Below are 19,884 nucleotides of genomic sequence, written 5' to 3' on the forward strand. Positions count from 1 at the left end.
AAGCTCTAGCTTTCACTGAATTCCCTATCAGGGGTCAGGTCCTCTGATAAAGATCATACTCTCTCCTCCCAAGCAAAAATCTCTCCCTTCTTCCTTGTTCCACCAGCCCAGGCTTTGGGCTACTGGGCAGCTCTGCTTTCTCTAAAATGGGTCTCACTCATTCTGACTTTCATTGGCAGGCCATTCAAAATATGCAATCCCTGGCGACAATGTGACTCTACACATCTCCAATCTGCCTAAGAACCACAAGTCACTCACCTGGTTTTATACTACTGACCAGAAGATTGTAGAGTGGGAATTTGATGAGCCTATGTACTTCAATACTAAATTTAAGAACAGGGCCACGCTTCATCCTCAAAGTGGCGCACTGCTCATCCGCAATATCCAGAAGGAAGATAGCAGTACTTACCTCCTGAGGGTGCTGAAGGACAATGGAGACGAGAAGGAATGGAAGATCTCACTAATGGTGCTTGGTGAGTTAGGGTAACCAAAGGGCTAGTCGCCACTCTGGGGACCCAGACAGATCACTGGAAAGCTTCCTGGTGATTCTGGGGACTCTCCATGGGAGGGGGAGAAAAAAACCTCAGGACAGGCTTAATCCATTTCTCCTGGAGCCAGTTCCACTTGGAAGTGAGTCTGGGCCAGCAGACCCAAAAGTAGATAACTTTGGGACATTTAAAACCTCTTCTGACATTAGAGAGTCTAAGATTTGAAGAGGAAGGAGACAATAAAGATGGTTTCCTTTCTATTCTCTTCATGTTCTCTTGTGGTCAATCCAAATAAGTTCTGAGTTCTTCTTTTTTAACTGATTTTTTGGTTGTACTGGGTCTTCATTGCTCCATGCAGACTTTCTTGAATTGTGGCAAGTGGGGGTTACTCTTTGTTGCAGTGCATGGGCTTCTCAATGTGGTGGTCTCTGGTTGTGGAGCATGGGTTCTAGGCATGTGGGCTTTAGTAGCTGCAGCTTGCTGGCCCTAGGATGTGTGGGCTTCAGTAGTTGTAATGCATGGGCTTAGTTGCTCTGCAGTATGTGGGATCTTTCCAGACTAGGGATGGAACCCATGTCCCCTGCATTGGCAGGCAGATTCTTAACCACTGGACCACACTTACTGGCTGTGTGACCTTGGAGATAGATCTTGACATCTCTGTCCCATTAGGTAAGATTCTGTTGATGGCAAGTAATGGAGGCCAACTTGATATACCTTTAGAAAAGAGGAGATTTTTTTTTTAAAGCTATGACTTCTTAAAGCAATGAAAGAAGTTTAGAAGAGTTGAAAATGACTGAAGATGAGGAAGAATGAGACCCTGGCCCAGTCTAGAGCCTCTAGCCACTGGAATCTTTAGTGTGAAAGTGGATCCCTGCCAGTACAGACTATCTCTCTCTAGGCTTTCATATCTCTTAGTTTAAATTCTCAAGAAAGAGAAATTGACTAGCCCATCTTGGTTCAGGTATGTGATTTAAACTCTTATGGTCCAAAGAGTCAGCTTATAAGGCAGAAACTTGGTTCTTGGGGAGATTGTCAATTATTAGAGGAGGAGGGCTGGGCAGACATCCAAGGGAGATGTGCCCCTCAGATCCTTGTGTTCCTCATCATATTGTGAGGATAATTATATCTTTTTAGGATGTTATGAGAATCAAAGTAGATAATGAAAGTGAAAACACTTTTAAAATGCTGGAACTTCCCTTGTGGTCCAGTGGTTAAGACTCTATATTTCCACTGCAGGGGGCGTGCTGAGTTCAATTCCTGGTTGAGGAACAAAGACCCCACATGCCACATGGTACAGTCAAAAATAATAAAATTATAACCAAAAAAAATGTGCCAGAAGATTTTGTGTCTGGTGAGGAGCCTTAAAAATGCTAAAATGCTGCAAAGAATGAAGAAATTGTATATATTCATGTCCCACTAACATGGGTCATGATGGTCCCTGGTCTAAGAGGCTAGAATTGCCTTCTTGCTCACTTCCTGCATATCATATGTCCTAAAACTGCAAGATGTACTAGCAACAGGAAATATTCAAAGGTTCCTACAGTGATTTTCAAAAAAAAAAAAAAAATCTGAAATATACATCATTTACCAGATTTTGTGGCAAATATTCCCATCACAGCCAACTGTAAACTGCTATCGGTTTCATTTCACAACCAACTTACAAAATTTCTGAATATCCTACAAGCCATAAGCTTATGTGGCTTTAGTACACTTGCCTCTGGATAAGGCTCTGAGGATGCGATTAGTGGAAGGATCATCCTTCTGTCCAGCTCAGGAATTTCTAAAGCTCAAAGGGGGCATCTTGGAACCAGACTGCTCCATCTGGCTCTGGAGTGCTCAGGGCTGAACTGCTTACTATGGGAAATGCGGAAGGTTTATAAGACTTGAGGCCAGACCATAGGAAATGAGTAAGCATATGAATACTGCTTATGTAAAGTATGCAAGAGGAGTCCAGCAATGTGATAAGGTTTCATGGAGGAGATGGAACTAGAGTTCAGGAGGTCAGATTGGTAGAGCTTCCATTGCCCCTCACAGACCTACAACTCAGAAGTCAGCTCTGATTGGGTCAATTCTCTGCTACATTTTAATCCTATGACTTCTGAGCTGCATTGATTCTGTAGGTGTTTTACCCTTGACCAGAAGGAAAAGACCTCAGAGGATTTCAGGTAAAGCAGTCCTAGTCAAGGAAGGAGCATATGATGGGATTACATCTCAACCCATCTGCCTGCAGGATGAAATCAGTGATGATGCTGTGACCTTCAACATGCATACATCACACCCAGCAAAAGCACTTACTCATAGATGATGGCACTGTATCTTACTAACATTGTGCTATGAAGTAGGGTCATTTTACATTTGAGAAGGAGTTCAGAGGGTTAGTTGTCTTGCCTCTCAGAGCCACTCTCTCAGAGTCAAGTCCAGGACCCAAGCTTGTCTCACTGTAAAGTGAGTATTTTGTCTTTTCTATTGCATAATTGCTTCATCCCTACACACATCCATCCCTACATCCATTCACCTTTCCCTTTCATCAAAATACCTGCTCTGTGGCAGGCACTGAGATACCAAAGTTAACAGATGCAATTCATCACTACCAGCTTGCACCAGGAGGTCCATGAGGTTCTCTGTAGTTCTGCCAGAGTTCAGGAAAGGTGTAGAGCAGTATCTCTTACCCCAGGACTCTCACTGTGTCTGAGCCCAAGAACTCTTGAAGGATTGACTGATGGGCTAAGGTGCCAAGTGTGGGTCATTTCTAGAGAAGGGGCCCTGAGTAGCTCAGCCAGTTGGGATATCAAGTTCAACTCTAGCTGATCTCTGTGCTAAAACTCTGCTGTTCTTTCTGGCCCACAGATGGGCATAACTCCATTTTGTTTCTGGGTAACTGGCTCCCTCTTCTGGATCCAGTTTAGCTTCACGCCAAGGAGTAGCTCTTTCCCTTTGAAGCCTACAGAGGTCAAAGCTGCTCACTAGCTCCCTCTACAGGGCCCTCTTCTCCATGGCTGCTCCTCAGGACCTCCCTTTGCACTTTGTTGGCTAAAACCTCCCAGCATAAAAGCTTCATAAATGCATAAACCTATTGTCTCATCTTATAACATCTTCATCTTCAGACCCTGTACAGAAGCCTGTCATAACAGTCAAGAAGCTATGGGAAATGAACAACTGCAAACTGATGCTATCCTGTGTGATCCAGGACCAATCTGTAAACTACACTTGGTATTGGGAATCAGGGTCCTTTCCAAAACAGCTACAGGGCAGTGTGCTTCAAGTGGTCCACACGCCAGAAAACTACTCAAAGTCTTATACCTGCCAAGTCAGCAATCCTGTAAGCAGCCAAAACAGCACAATCAACTTCACTTCACCCTGTGTACAAGGTAAGAGACACTGCCAAGGGAGCTGAGGTGGGCACAGGGTAACTAGTTTTCTCTTGAATGAAGAAAAGTGTAGGGATCTTTTCCATCCACTTGTCATAGAGTTTGATGGAGAATCCCAAAGGAACTAGTGAGGTGTGGTAGACTTGGGTTCTCTTGTGTCTCTGACATGGTCTCCCAGCAAGCTTCCCTCACCTTTGTGGAGCTCAGTGTCCTCACCTGCAAAGGGCTCTCATGTCCCCTTTTCCTTCCCTGCTTTAATAAGTGCATGGTCCTGGAATCTGAGGGCAGGGTCCTTGCAGGATAATCTGAGATTTCAAGGTGAGTAGGGAGGAAAAAGGCAAGTAGAGGAACAGTCCAGATACTGTTGTGCAGCAACATAAATGTGTTTCTGGTAGACAGCAAAGGAAAGAAGGGCCAAGAAATGGTTAATCAGGAGTGAGGAGCAAAAGAAAGAAGGGCCAAGTGGATGAACATGAGTGGGAACGAGTGGTGAGCAAGAGAACCTGGCCTTAAGACTGAGATTTTCTGCTCTTCCCCAGGTGTATGCCCCTTGATAAAGTTGGAAAGGCAAACTCTGGGTTTCATGTTTCAGATTTCTCTGTCTCCTGGGAGGCCCCACTCAATAGAGCATCACTCCTGGCTCTCTCTCAAGCCTACACAGGTCCCATTGTGGGGTAGCTACAATTATAGATTTTGGAATCAATCACACCTGGGATTAATCCTGTGACTATTACTTATTAGCTAAACAAGTGACTTAGCTTCTCCAAGTCATGTCCTTCTTAAATAAGACAAAATAATAGTTCTTATCGCGTACTGTTCTGAGAATTAAATTAGACAATACAGGTAACTACCTACCACAGTATCTAAGAAGCCTTCAGTGAGTGGTAGTTAAATTAGATCCACCAAGTCCTTTTAATTATAGAGACTCTAGGGATTTGGGGGGCCACTTGATAAATTTGAATCACTCTCTTCAGCATTCTAGGCCCTGTACTCTTCACACCCCTGAAATCACATCCCCAAGCCCTGGTGTATAAATCTCTCCAGAATAACTCATACCTGTGGTGCCAACATTTACCTGAGATCCTTTTCACACCCAGTCACTAGGGATCGTTGCTCCTGGGAACATGGCTCTTCCATGGTCTTCCTGGACCCAGTCTACTCTGCTCACCTACACTGATTTCTTTGCCTCTGCTCCCATACATGAACTATAGAAACTATAAGTTCTGTGTTCTTCCCAACCAAGTGGTCATGTCTCTTCTAGTCTTTCATGATACACCCTGCTTTTCCACCACCGAAGATCCAATATAAGACTTTGGTGTCTGACCATGAGACCACCAGTTGGCTGAGTGGTTCTAAAATCACCTTTACATCAACACCATATCCTGAGATCCAGAAAAAGGAAGAGACACAGTCCTTGTTCTTTATAGAATGAAAGTGACTGCCCATTCACAGAGAGGATGAAAGCAATAATACATTTCTTTTTTGAAGGTCTAAGCCCATCTTGTTACTTTTCAGCTACCCAAATTATCCTAGAAGAGCATCCTTAATTGCCCTTCCATATTTATCACTCTCCTCTCCTCCTCTCCCTTGCTTTATACTTCTATATCTCTTAGTTTCCTTTTTTTTTTTTCCTTCCCCACTGAGTTGGTACTGATGGTTGGTAGTGTGGATAAACAGGCAAACCTTTCTCCCCTAAACTTAGCATACATATGAACTACTGCACTTGAAGGTCTGCCCTACTTAACTGCTGTCCAGTGTAGGAGAATGATTCTTTTCTAGGCCCACAGACATGCCAAGATAATCTTCATGTACAGGACTCAGCTAAACCAGTAATATTGAAAGGATTTCTGTGTTCTTTCTACTTTACATCTGGGAGGTTGAGCTCTTGCTCATCTGGGAAAAAGGATGTGCAGGGGACACTGTGTCTGGATTCAGAAAGGAAATACATTCCCTTGCTATAGAAGCTCCCATGCCAATGTCCAGCACCCCTTCCCCTTCTCAACAAATTAATCAGGACACCTAAATGTCTTGCATTTTCTTACTCTTTCAGCCTCCTCCTCTGAAGTAGCTCGGACAGCAACTTGGCTAGTGATCATTGTAACCACTCTTCTCAATCTCCTATGGATCTGAGAAGAGCTAACTAGAGTGAAACTTCAAGAATGCAAGATTTTTCCCTCATTGGCAATCGGCTATTAACCAGGACCGAAGCTCTGGCTATATGGAATAGGGGAAAGGACTGAGATGTTTAAAAGGAGATTCAAATAAAATTTGTATAATCTCAGTAATATTTTATTTTGTATTTTCTAATTGTTTTTGTAGCATATATGTACATATGTACTTTCCCATAAAAAGTGGGCAAGAATGTATTCTGCAATGTTTTTTTGTTTCAGTAAACAATGCTATAATTGTCAAAATTGATTGTTGAATCCTAGGATCCAAAAAACCCAACAAATCGACTAAGCTCTCTCACCATGGTCTTTCATCACAGGATGGCAAGAGCTCCCAGGCCCACCACTAGCATAACAATGGGAATTTTTGCTCTTTGTTTGCCTCCTCTGTGGTTCTTCATGGGCCTGGAGCTGATAGGGTCACTAAAAGATAAGTTTCCCTTTCAACAAACTGTCCTATCACAGATCACTTCCTCTTAACATCAAACCAAGCTTATCTTTCCCTCCCCTTATCACTTCTGTGGCAGAGACAATACTATGTGTTCATCAAACCCTTTCATTTTCTTCCTGGACTTTGATGGTTAATTTTACGTGTAAATTTGACTGGGCCACAGAGGTACCCGATCATTGGTCAAACCTTATTCTGGGTGTCCCTGAGGGTGTTTCTGGGTGAGATTAACATTTGAATTAATAGGCTTAGTAAAGTAGATTATCCTTTCCAGTTTGGGGAGTGGGGGTGGGGGGTGGGGTAGTCTCACCCTATCAGTTGAAGTCTTGAAAAGCACAAAAAGGCAGGGGACACTTTCAAGTTGATGGAGGAATAAAACAGAGACCACCTTCCCCCCAACAAATACATCAAAAACTCATGTGCATGTGAAACAGCTTATACAGAACATCTTCTGGATGCTGGCAGAGGATCCTAGACTTCCAAAAAGGCAAACCAGTCCCCTCAGAATGAGGTAGGGGAAAAGTTAAAGATGAAAAGGGAGACAAGGAATATCAGATTGGGGACCTGCACCCCCAGGGAGTGAGTAGTGAAGAAGAGAAGTCCGTACACTAGGAAACCCTCTCACAGGTGGGTTCAGCTTTGGAACTTCAGAGGGCAGCGAAACAGCACATGCTCAAAAGGCAAAACGGAGAGAGTTCACCACAGAGATCATGCGGAGCAGCACTTTCCAGCTGAGAATAGGCTCACATGCTCATGCCCGCTGTGGAGAGTGGGGGCTGGGTTGCAGAGGCTCAGGTTTTGAGAGTTGGACCTCAGGGAAAGAACCAGGGTTAACTGCCATGAAGATACTCTGATGGCACTAATGCAACACAGATATTAGTTGAGACTCAGATCTTGCCTTGCTCTAGCTTGTATTGACCTCAGCTGTTACATAATCATTGTTTACAAAATGTGGGACAAGAAAGCCTGACCATGCCATCTTGGCTCATTTGCTCTTTCTCTATAGAGGGCATGGCAACCCACTCCAATGTTCTTGCCTGGAGAATCCCATGGACGGAGGAGCCTGGCAGACTACGGTACATAGGGCTGCAAAGAGTCAGACACAACTGAAGCAACTTAGCATGCATGCACACACATAGAATTTTAGAGCAAATACAAGCTAGAGCAAGGCAAGATCTAGTCTGAACTAACCCCACACTGCCCGCAACAGGTCCACAGATGTTCCTAGAAATACTGGAGGGGTTTCTCAGTAGGAAAATTGACTGGAGCAGGAAAACAGAGGAAGCACATGGACATTTTTATCACTACCATTCTATATATTTTCCCTCCCCCCTTTTTTATATTGTTCTAATAATGTTCTTTATTACTCCTTTAATTTTAATTTTTTATAACTTACTTTTTCCTTTTTTAAAAACACCTTATTTTTAAATAAATTCATTTTATTTTTTCCTATTTCTACTCCTTAGTACTGCTTAGTTACACTGCAATTTTTTCCATGTTTTTTATTTTGTATTTTTGAGATTCTAATTTTTAGTATCCATTTTCACTTAGGGGCTTGATTATTGGCTTGATTGCTCTCTTCTTTTTTGACTTCCTTTATTTTCTCCTTCTCTCTTCTCTTTGCAAGTGTGTGTCTCTTTGGGTGTTCTTGGCTGCTGACTGTTATTTCACCATTAGTCTTGGGATTTTGTTTTCTGTGCTGTGTGGCCTGTGAAATCTTGGTGCTACAGTAAGGGGATGGGCCTGAACCCCAGAGGTTGGATACCCAAGTTTAGGACTTTGGATCACCAGAGAACTCCCGACACCATGGAATATTAATAGGTGAGAGCCCTCTCAAAAGTCTTTGTATCAAATCTAAGACCAAGCCCCACTCAAAGGCCTGCAAGCTCTAGTTCCAGATGCCTCATGCCAAATCTTTAGCAAAGTAGGAACACAAACCTGCCCATTTGCAGAAAGGCTGCCCCCAAACACACCAAGCTCATAGACACTCCAAAACACACCACTGAACACAGCACTACCTTTCAGAGAGACAAGATCCAGCTCCATCCACCAGAACACAGACACAAGTCCCCCTATCAGGAAAACTTCATTAGGCACCGGACCAACCCCAGGAATCACAGCTACCCCAAGGGGCAGGGGGAAGACACCATAATTAAAAGGAACTACAACTTCCAACCTATAGCCAGGAGACCCCCAAACACAGTAAAGTAAGCAAAATGAAATGACATAGAAGCATGCAGCAGCTGAAGGGACATGGTGAAAACCCAAAAGACCAAACAAATGAAGAAATAAGCAGTCTACATGAAAATAAATCCAGAATAATGATAGTAAAGATGACCTAAAATCTTGGAAATAAAATAGAGGCACAGATAAACAGGTTGGAGGCACAGATTGAGAATATACAAGAAATGTTTACCAAGGACCCAGAAGATTTAAAGAACAGACAATCAGAAATGAACACAATAACTGAGATGAAAAGCATTAGAGGGAACCAATAGCAGAATGAGAGAAGCAGCAGGCCATAGAAGTGAGCTGGAAGATAGAATAGCAAAAATAACTGAAACAGAGCAACATGAAGAAAACAGGATAAAAAGAAATGAGGACAGTCTCAGAGACTTTTGGGACAACATTAAGTGGCCCAATATTTGAATCACAGGGGTCCCAGAAGAAGAGGACAAAAAGAAAAGGTATAAGAAAATCTTTGAGAAGATTATAGTCAAAAGCTTCCCTAAAATGGGAAAGAAAATGGCCACCCAAGTCCAGGAAGACCAGAGAATCCCACACAGAATAAACCCAAGGAGAGATACACGAAGACACATATTAATCAAATGAACAAAAATTAAACACAAAGAGCAAATATTAAAAGCAGCAAGTGAAAACAACAAATAACATACAAGGGGATCTCCATAAGGCCAATAGTTGATTTTTCAACAGAAACTTTGTAGTCCAGAATAGAGTAGCAGGATATACTTAAAGTGATGAAAAGAAAAAAACAAAAACAAAAACAAAAAAAAACCTATAAGCTATGGTTTTTCCAGTAGTCATGTATGGATGTGAGAGTTGGACCATAAAGAAAGCTGAGCACCGAAGAATTGATGCTTTTAAACTGTGGTGCTGGAGAAGACTCTTGAGAGTCCCTTGGACTGCAAGGAGATCAAATCAGTTCATCCAAAAGGAAATCAGCCCTGAATATTCATTGGAAGGACTAATGCTGAAGCTGAAACTCCAATACTTTGGCCACCTGATATGAAGAACTGAGTCACTGGAAAAGACCCTGATGCTGGGAAAGATTGAAGGCAGGAGAAGAAGGGGATGACAGAGGATGAGATGGTTGGATGGCATCACCAATTCAATGGACATGAGTTTGAGGAAACTCTGGGAGTTGGTGAAGGACAGGGAAGCCTGGTGTGCTTCAGTCCATGGAGTCTCAGTTGGACACAATTGAATGACTGAATTTAACTGAACTGAACTATATATACTGTCAATAAGAGACCCACCTCAGACCTAGGGACACATAAAAACTGAAAGTAAGGGGTTGGAAAAAGATATTCCATGCAAATGGAAATCAAAAGAAAATGGGAGGACTACTCACACCAGATAAAATAGACTTTAAAATAAAGACCAATACAAGAGACAACAGAGAACACTACAAAATGATCAAGGGGTCAATCCAAGAAGAAGATATAGCAATTATAAATATATATGCACCCAACATACGAGCACCTCAATATATAAGGCAAATGCTAGCAACTATTAAAATGGAAATTGATAGTAACACAATAATAGTAGGGGACTTTAACACCCCACTTACACCAATGGACAGATCAGCCAGACAGAAAATTAATAAGCACAAGCTTTAAATGATACATTGAACCAGTTAGACCTGGTAGATATCTACAGGACATTTAACCCCAAAATGATAGATTTCCTTTCTTTCTTAAGTGCATTTGGAACATTCTCCAGGGTTTATCACATCTTGGTAAATTTTTAAAAACTGAAATCATTTCAAGCATCATTTCTGACCACAATGGTATTTATAAGATTAGATACCAACTACAGGAAAAAAAAAAAAAAAAAACCTGTAAAAAAACACAAACACGTGGAGCCTAAACCATACTATTCTGAATAACCAACAGATCACTGAAGAAATAAAAAAGGAAATGAAGATATGCCTAGAAACAAATGACAATGAAAACATGACAACTCAAAACCTGTGGGATGAATAAAAGCAATGCTAAGAGGGAAGTTAACAAGAATACAAGCCTACCTCAAGAAACAAGAGAAACAACAACTAAAGAACCTAACTTCACACCTAAAGCAACTAGTAAAAGAAGATTAAAAAACCCCAAAGTCAGTAGAAGAAATAAATCATAAAGATCAGAGCTTAAATAAGTGAAAAAGAAGTGAAGGAGACAATAACAAAGATAAATAAAACTAAAAGATGGTTCTTTGAAAAGATGAACAAAATTGACAAACCATTAGCCAGACTCATTAAGAAAAAAAGGGTAAGATTCAAATCAATAAGACTAGAAATGAAAAAGGAGAAGTTACAATGAACAACACAGAAATTCAAAAGATAAAAGATAAGACTCTTATGAGATCATAAGACTCTTATATACTAATAAAATAGACAAACTGGCAGAAATGGACAGATTCTTAGAAAAATGTAACCTTCAAAAACTGAACCAGGAAGAAATAGAAAATATGAACAGACCAATCACAAACATGGAAATTGAAACTATAATAAAAAGTCTTTCAGAAAACAAAAGCCCAGGGCCAGATGGCTTCAGGCAAATTCTACCAAAAGGTTAGAGAAGACCTAACAGGTTTCATGCTCAAACCCTTCAGGAAAATCGCAGAGGAAGGAAAACTCCCAAATCCATTCTATGAGGCCACCATCACACTGATCCCAAAACCAAAGATGCCACAAGAATAGAAAATTACAGAACAATATCACTGATGAACATAGATGCAAAAATCCCCAACAAAAGTTTAGAAATCAGAATCCAACACAACATAAAAAGAATTACATATCATAATCAAGTCAGTTTTATCCCAGGGATGTAAAGATTCTTTAATATATGGAAATCAATCAATGTGATATACCATATTAACAAATTGAAAGATAAAAACCATATGATAATCTCAATAGATGCAGAGAAAGCTTTTGACAAACTTCAACAATCATTTAAGATAAACATTCTCCAGAAGCAGGCACAGAAGGACCATACCTCAACAGAATAAAGACCATATGTGACAAACCTACAGCAAACATTCTTCTCAATGGTGAAAAACTGAAAGCATTTCATTTAAAATCTGGAACAAGACAAGGTACCAACTATGACCACTATTATTCAACAGAGTTTTAAAAATCCTAGCCACAGCAATCAGAAAAGGAAAAGAAATAAAAGAAATTGAGATTGGAAAAGAAAAATTAAAACTTTCACTGTTTGCAGATGACGTGATACTATACATATAAACCCCTAAAGATGCCACCAGAAAATTACTAGAGCTAATCAATGAATACAGTAAATTTGCAGGGTATAAAATTAATACACAGAAATCTCCTGCATTCCTATACACTAACAATGAAAAATCAAAAATAAAAATTAAAGAAACAATCCCATTCACCACTGCAACAAAAATAATAAAATACTTAGGAATAAATCTGTCTAAAGAGGCAAAAGACAGAAAACTATAAGACATTGATGAAAGAAGTCAAAGATGACACAAAGAGATAGAGAGATATACCATGTTCTTGGATTGGAAGAATCAATACTGTGAAAGTGAAAATACTAGCCAAAGCAATCTATACATTCAAGACAATCCCTATCAAACTACCAATGGTATATTTTTCATGGAACTAAAAGAATTAATTTCACAACTTGTACGGAAACACAAAAGACGCCAAAGCAATCTTGAGAAAGAAGAGTGGAGCTAGAGGAATCAACCCTCCTGACTTCAGACAATGTTACAAAGCTAAAGTCATCAAGACAATATGGTACTGACACAAATACAGAAATATAGATCAATGGAACCAGATGGAAAATCCAGAGATAAATCCATGCACTTATGAGCACCTTATCTTTGACATATGAGGCAAAAATATATTAATAAAATGGAGAAAAGACAGTCTCGTCAATAACTGGTGCTGGGAAAACTGGTCACCTATGTGTAAAATAATAAAATTAGAACAATTCTTAACATCATACACAAAAGTGAACTCAAAATGGATTATAGATGTAAAAGACCAGAAACTATAAACCTCTTAGAGGAAAACATAAGCAGAACACTATTTGACACAAATTACAGCAAGATCCTCTATGACCCACCTCCTCAGTCAGTTCAGTCGTCTCCGACTCTTTGTGACACCATGAATCGAAGCATGCCAGGCCTCCCTGTACATCACCAACTCCTGGAGTTCACCCACACTCACGTGCATAGAGTTGGTGATGCCATCCAGCCATTTCATCCTCTGTCGTCCCCTTCTCCTCCTGCCCTCAATCCTTCCCAGCATCAGGGTCTTTTTCAATGAGTCAACTCTTTGCATGAGGTGGCCAAAGTACTGGAGTTTCAGCTTCAGCATCAGTCCTTCCAATGAACACCCAGGACTGGTCTCCTTTAGGATGGACTGGTTAGATCTCCTTGCAGTCCAAGGGACTCTCAAGAGTCTTCTTCAACACCACAGTTCAAAAGCATCAATTCTTTGGTGCTCAGCTTTCTTCACAGTCCAACTCTCACATCCATACCACTGGAAAAACCACACCTCCTAGAGTAATGTAAATAAAAACAAAAATAAACAAATGTAACCTTATGGCAGAAAGTGAAGAGGAACTAAAAAGCCTCTTGATGAAAGTGAAAGTGGAGAGTGAAAAAGTTGGCTTAAAGCTCAACATTCAGAAAATGAAGATTATGGCATCCGGTCCCATCACTTCATGGCAAATAGCTGGGGAAACAGTGGAAACAGTGTCAGACTTTATTTGGGGGGGCTCCAAAATCACTGCAGATGGTGACTGCAGCCATGAAATTAAAAGATGCTTACTCCTTGGAAGGAAAGTTATGACCAACCTAAATAGCATATTCAAAAGCAGAGACATTACTTTGCCAACAAAGGTCCATCTAGTCAAGGCTATGGTTTTTCCTGTGGTCATGTATGGATGTGAGAGTTGGACTGTGAAGAAGGCTGAGCACCAATGAATTGATGCTTTTGAACTGTGGTGTTGGAGAAGACTCTTGAGAGTCCCTTGGACTGCAAGGAGATCCAACCAGTCCATTCTGAAGGAGATCAGCCCTGGGATTTCTTTGGAAGGAATGATGCTAAAGCTGAAGCTCCAGTACTTTGGCCACCTCATGTGAAGAGTTGACTTATTGGAAAAGACCCTGATGCTGGGAGGGATTGGGGGCAGGAGGAGAAAGGGACGACAGAGGATGAGATGGCTGAATGGCATCACTGACTCGATGGACGTGAGTCTGGGTGAACTCTGGGAGTTGGTGATGGACAGGGAGGCCTGGCATGCTTCGATTCATGGGGTCGCAAAGAGTCGGACGCGACTGAACGACTGAACTGAACTGAACTGAACCTAATTAAACCTAAAAACTTTTGCATAGTGAAGAAAAATATAAGCAAGAGACAACCCTCAGAATGGGAGAAAATAATGGCAAATGAAACAACTAACAAAGGATTAGTTTCTAAAATATACAAACAGTTCATTCTGCTCAATACCAGAAAAACAAACAGCTCAATCAAAAAGTAGGCAGAAGACCTAAACAGATATTTCTCTAAAGAAAACATACAGATGACTGAAAATATGCTCAAAATCACACATTATTAGAGAAATTCAAAGCTGGCTTAAAACTCAACATTCAAAAAACTAAGATCATGGCATCTGGTCCCATCACTTTATGGAAAATTGAAGGGAAAAAGGGGGAAACAGTGACAGATTTTTTTTTCCTGGGCTCCAAAATCACTGGACAGTGATTGCATCCATGAAATTAAAAGATGCTTGCTCCTTGAAAGGAAAGCTATGACAGACCTAGACAGCATATTAAAAAGCAAAGACATCACCTTGCCAACAAAAGTTTGCATAGTCAAAGCCAAGGTTTTCCAGTAGTCATGTATGGATGTGAGATTTGGATCATAAAGAAGGCTGAGTGCTGAAGAATTAATGCCTTTGAATTGAGGTGCTTGAGAATACTCTCAAGAGCCCCTTTGACAGCAAGGAGATCAAACCAGTAAATTCTAAAGGAAGTCAACCCTGAATATTCATTCAAAGGACTGCTGAAATTCCAATACTACGGTCGCCTGATATAGAGATCCAACTTCAGATCATTGGAAAAGACTCTGATGCTGGAAAAGAGTGAAAGCGAAAAGAGAAGAGGGTGGCAGAGGATGAGGTGGTTAGATAGGATCACCGACTCAGTGGCCATGCTGTAAGTCGCTTCAGTCATGTCCGACTCTGTGCGACCCCATAGACGGCAGCCCACCAGGCTCCTCCCACTCTGAGATTCTCCAGGCAAGAACACTGGAGTGGGTTGCCATTTCCTTCTCCACAATGGCCATGAGTTTGGGCAAATTCCAGGAGATAGTGAAGGACAGGGGAGGCTGGTGTGCTGCAGTCCATGAGGTCACAAAGATTAGGACATGACTTAGCAACTGAAAAACAAAAAGCACAAGAAAATCCAAACTACAGTGAGGTATCACCTCACACCAGTCAGAATTGCCATTCTCACAAATCTGCAAACAATGAATGCTGGAGAGGGTGTGGAGAAAATGGAACCCTCTTGCATTGTTGGTGGGAATGCAAATTGATACAGCCACTATGGAGAACAGTATGGAGATTCCTTAGAAAACTAGGAATAAAACTATCATATGACTCAACAGTCCCACTACTGGGCATATATCTGATGGAAATCGTAATTAAAAAAGCAAACAAACATGTATCCCAGTGTTCATCACAGCACTATTTATAATAGCTAGTACACGGAAGCAACCTAGATGTCCATCAACAAATGAATAGATAAAGAAAATGTGGTACATATAAACAATGGAATATTACTCAGCTATAAAAAGGGACGCATCTGAGTCATTTCTAATGAAGTGGGTGCACTTAGAGTCTATTATACAGATGAAGTCAGAAAGAGAAAAACAATTACCATATATTAACACATATATATGGAAAGATGATACTGATTATCCTATTTGCAGGATAGCAAAAGAGACACAGACATAAAGAACATACTTTTGGACACAGTGAGGAAAGGAGAGGGTAGGATTATTTGTGAGAGCATTGAAACATATATATTACCATATGTAAGATAGATAGCCAGTGGGAATTTGCTGTATGATGCAAGAAACCCAAATCCAGTGCTTTGTGGTGACCTAGAGAGTTGGATTGGAGAAGGCAATGGCAACCCACTCCAGTACTCTTGCCTGGAAAATCCCATGGACGGAGGAGCCTGGTGGGCTGCAGTCCATGGGGTCGCTAAGAGTCGGACACGACTGAACGACTTCACTTTCACTTTTCACTTTCATGCATTGGAGAAGGAAATGGCAACCCACTCCAATGTTCTTGCCTGGAGAATCCCAGGGACGGGGGAGCCTGGTGGGCTGCCATCTATGGGGTTGCACAGAGTCGGACACGACTGAAGCGACTTAGCAGCAGCAGCAGCAGCAGTAGCAGAGAGCTGGATGGGATGAGAGGTGGGAGGGAGATTCAAGACAAAGGGGATATATGTATACCTATGGCTGATTCATGTTGATGCATGACAGAAACCAACACAATATTTAAAGTAATTATCCCCCGATTAAACAATTTTTAAAAAAAAAATAGGACAAAAAAAGAACAAAAAGGCTTATCCTCCCACAAGTTTAGAACTCCTCTTGACTGTCTTCAAGCTAGGATATTTGGGTTTTCCTGACACTATCAGCTCTCCTGGGTCTCCAGCTTGCCGACTCAGGTCTTGAGACTTGTAAACCTCCATAATTACATGAGCCAATTCCTCATAATAAATCTCTGTATATGTGTGTGCATGTGTATGTATTTGTGTGTGTATGTGGTATGTTATTGGTTCCATTTCTCTGGAGAACACTAACTAATACATCAATCAATAGAAAAACTTTTTCCAAGCTCCCTTTTCATTTAACTGGGGCCACGTGCCTGGTTTTAGCCAATAGAAAGTGGGTGGAATTGATGTAACAAGAAGTGAGGGACTCAGAAGTGGAACCACATAATGCAATGAACCTGGATCCAAGCAATTGTTTGGAAGCTGGCTGTCTGATCTGCATTGGACATGCATGGTAAGAAAGTTTGGGTTTGTTTGTTACAAGAAGATGGCCTGGGCTCCCTAAGACATCCCTCTCTTTCCTTCAGACCAGCTTGCACACCCATCCCAAACTCACCTCCAATCATCTCGCATCCTCCAATCAGACTGTCTGGTTCTCCTTTCTGTATGCAGCATCATCCCCTTTTCCTTCTATTATTTTGGCAGAGGAGGAAGTTTTGTTGGGAGAAAGACACACACATACACACACACACATATGGGCATGCATGCATACATATAGATGAATGGAATAAAAGAGCAATTCTTGGAGGAAGAGTAAAAAGAAAGAGAAGCCATTTTATAATATAAATTAGCATGTTCCTGGGCTGCTAAGAAACAGGCACGTTTCTCCAGGCATCATGTTTCTACTGATTCTAGTTACTTAAAACTTGCAGCAAATCCCACCTGAGACAGCTTAGGTGCCCCTGCAGCAACTCTTCTCTGCCTCTCCCATCTCTGAGGCAGTGTCAGGTACACACACATGGGGCTCAGTGAAAAGTGAAAACTTGGGAATACTTGTTCAAAAAGTAGAAAAAGAGTGCCATTGTTTTTCAGCTGCTAAGTCATATTCGACTCTTTGCAACGCCATGAACTGCAGCACGCCAGGTTTCCCTGTCCTTCATTGTTTCCTGGAGCTTGCTCAAACTCATGTTCATTGGCTCAGTGATGCCATTCAACCATCAAAAAGCAGAAAAAGAGTGCCATTCAGTTCAGGTCAGTCACTCAGTCGTGTCTGACTCTTTGTGACCCATGAACCTCGGCACGCCAGGCCTCCCTGTCCATCACCAACTCCCAGAGTCCACCTAAACCCACATCCATCGAGTTGGTGATGCCATCCAGCCATCGCATCCTCTGTCCTCCCCTTCTCCTCCTGCCCCCAATCCCTCCCAGCATCAGGGTCTTTTCCAATGAGTCAACTCTTCGCATGAGGTGGCCAAAGTACTGGAGTTTCAGCTTCAGCATCAGTCCTTCCAATGAACACTCAGGACTGGCCTCCTTTAGGATGGACTGGTTGGATCTCCTTGTAGTTCGAGGGACTTTCAAGAGTCTTCTCCAACACCACAGTTTAAAAGCATCAATTCTTTGGGGCTCAGCTTTCTTTATAGTCCAACTCTCACATCCATACATGACTACTGGAAAAACCATAGCTTTGACTAGACAGACCTTTGTTGACAAAGTAATGTCTCTGCTTTTTAATATGCTATCTAGGTTGGTCATAACTTCTTTTCCAAGGAGTAAGTGTCTTTTAATTTCATGGCCGCAATCACCATCTGCAGTGATTTTGGAGCTCAAAAAAATAGTCAGCCACTGTTTCCCCATCTATTTGCCATGAAGTGATGGGACTGGATACCAAGATCTTAGTTTTCTGAATGTTGAGCTTTAAGCCATTAAATGTACAAAATAAAGTCTTTTCCTTCCTCAGGCTCTCTTCTTGGGATGGTACTTTTAAACTTGCTATTTAATGTTGTTGTAAGTAAAGGAAAATTAAAATTTTAAATTATTACTATGAGTTTTACTGTTTGTATTGTGCAATGTCAGCTTAGAAAGAAATATAAGAACATTTAATTTGTATGTAGAATCACTGAAATTACTCAATTCATGTTTAATAGCTCATACATGCATACTCAATTTGAGTCTCCTTTGTACTCATTTGAGTCTCACTTAACTCCTATACCCATGGGGTACCATGAATGAGGCCATAAGGAACAGTTATTGACACATACTGTACAGAACTGCTGAAGAGTGTGCCCCCTTGTTCCAGTGAACTTCACTTACAATACAAATGGAAAGATAAAATTATTAGGAATTTCAACTCCAAATATTACAGGATATTATTTACATGTAGTACTCTTGCCTCGGAGAAGGCAATGGCACCCCACTCCAGTACTCTTGCCTGGAAAATCCCATGGACGGAGGAGCCTGGTAGGCTGCAGTCCATGGGGTCACTAAGAATTGGACACGACTGAGAGACTTCACTTTCACTTTTCACTTTCATGCATTGGATCAGGAAATGGCAACCCACTCCAATGTTCTTGCCCAGAGAATCACGGGGACAGGGGAGCCTGGTGGGCCTCCGTCTCTGGGGTCACACAGAGTTGGACACGACTGAAGTGACTTAGCAGCATCAGCAGCAGAATCTTAAAAAACTATACAAATAATCTTATTTGCAAAACAGAAACAGACCTTGAAAGCAGACTTGTGGTTGCTAGTAGGGAAGTATAGGGCGAGGGATAAATTAGGAGTTTGGGAATGCCATATACACACTACTATATATAAAATAGATAATCAACAGGGACCTACCATATAGTACATGGAATTCTATTCAGTATTCTGTAACAATCTATGTGGGAAAAGAATCTGAAAAAGAATGGATATATGTATAGGTATAACTGAATCGCTTAGCTGTACATCTGAAACTAACAACAGTGTAAATCAACTATACTTCAATATGGGTTTCCCATGTGGCTAGTGGTAAAGCCAATGCAGGAGGCATTGGAGTTATGGGTTCAATCTCTGGGTTGGAAAGATCCCTTGGAGAAGGGACTGGCAACCCACTCCAGTATTCTTGCCTGGAGAATCCCATGGACAGAGGAGCTTGGCAGGCTATAGTCCATAGAGTCAAAAATAGTCAGACATGACTGAAGTGACTTAGCATGTATGGATATTCTAATATAAAATAAAAATTATATTTTAAAAGGGGAGGAAAAAAGAATTTCAAGATGATGACAACAGAGTACTAAATGAAGTGCAGAGCCCTTCTGAGCACAGGGCCCTGTTTGATTGCTTAGGTTTCATGCCCATGAAGCTCAGTTTGCCTCAAGGATGCCTGATAGCCTATCCCAAAGGGATTGCTTCTCTGGTAGTTCCAGTACAGGGCTGAAACCAGATTAGCATGTATTCCCCAGACCCTCATATGTTTCTATGTTTCAAAACTTAGTGGGATGATTATCAACGTCTCAAGCAGTGCTGTCTGGTGGCTCCACCGAAGCAAGTTTAAATTTAAAAAGCCTTGGATTAGATCAGTACTCCTCAAACCTTCACTTTAACGGTAGCAAATCACCTTGGGATCTTGTTAAAATGCAAACTCTGGA

The 19,884-nt window shown here is 41.3% G+C and overlaps 1 protein-coding gene across 1 annotated transcript in view; it reads left to right on the forward strand.

Moving 5' to 3' along the window:
* Positions 1-6,143, forward strand: part of CD48 (CD48 molecule) — a 30,504-nt gene extending 24,361 nt beyond the window's left edge. The window contains exons 2-4 of the mRNA XM_027528430.1: positions 180-473; positions 3,593-3,856; positions 5,907-6,143. Of these exons, the coding sequence (XP_027384231.1) occupies positions 180-473; positions 3,593-3,856; positions 5,907-5,986 (638 nt within the window). The 3' untranslated portion in view covers positions 5,987-6,143. The remainder of the gene's footprint in view (positions 1-179; positions 474-3,592; positions 3,857-5,906) is intronic.
* The last annotated feature ends 13,741 nt before the right edge of the window (positions 6,144-19,884 follow it).

The sequence above is a fragment of the Bos indicus x Bos taurus genome, chromosome 3 (assembly GCF_003369695.1).
Source record: "Bos indicus x Bos taurus breed Angus x Brahman F1 hybrid chromosome 3, Bos_hybrid_MaternalHap_v2.0, whole genome shotgun sequence".
Taxonomy (NCBI): Eukaryota; Metazoa; Chordata; class Mammalia; order Artiodactyla; family Bovidae; genus Bos; species Bos indicus x Bos taurus.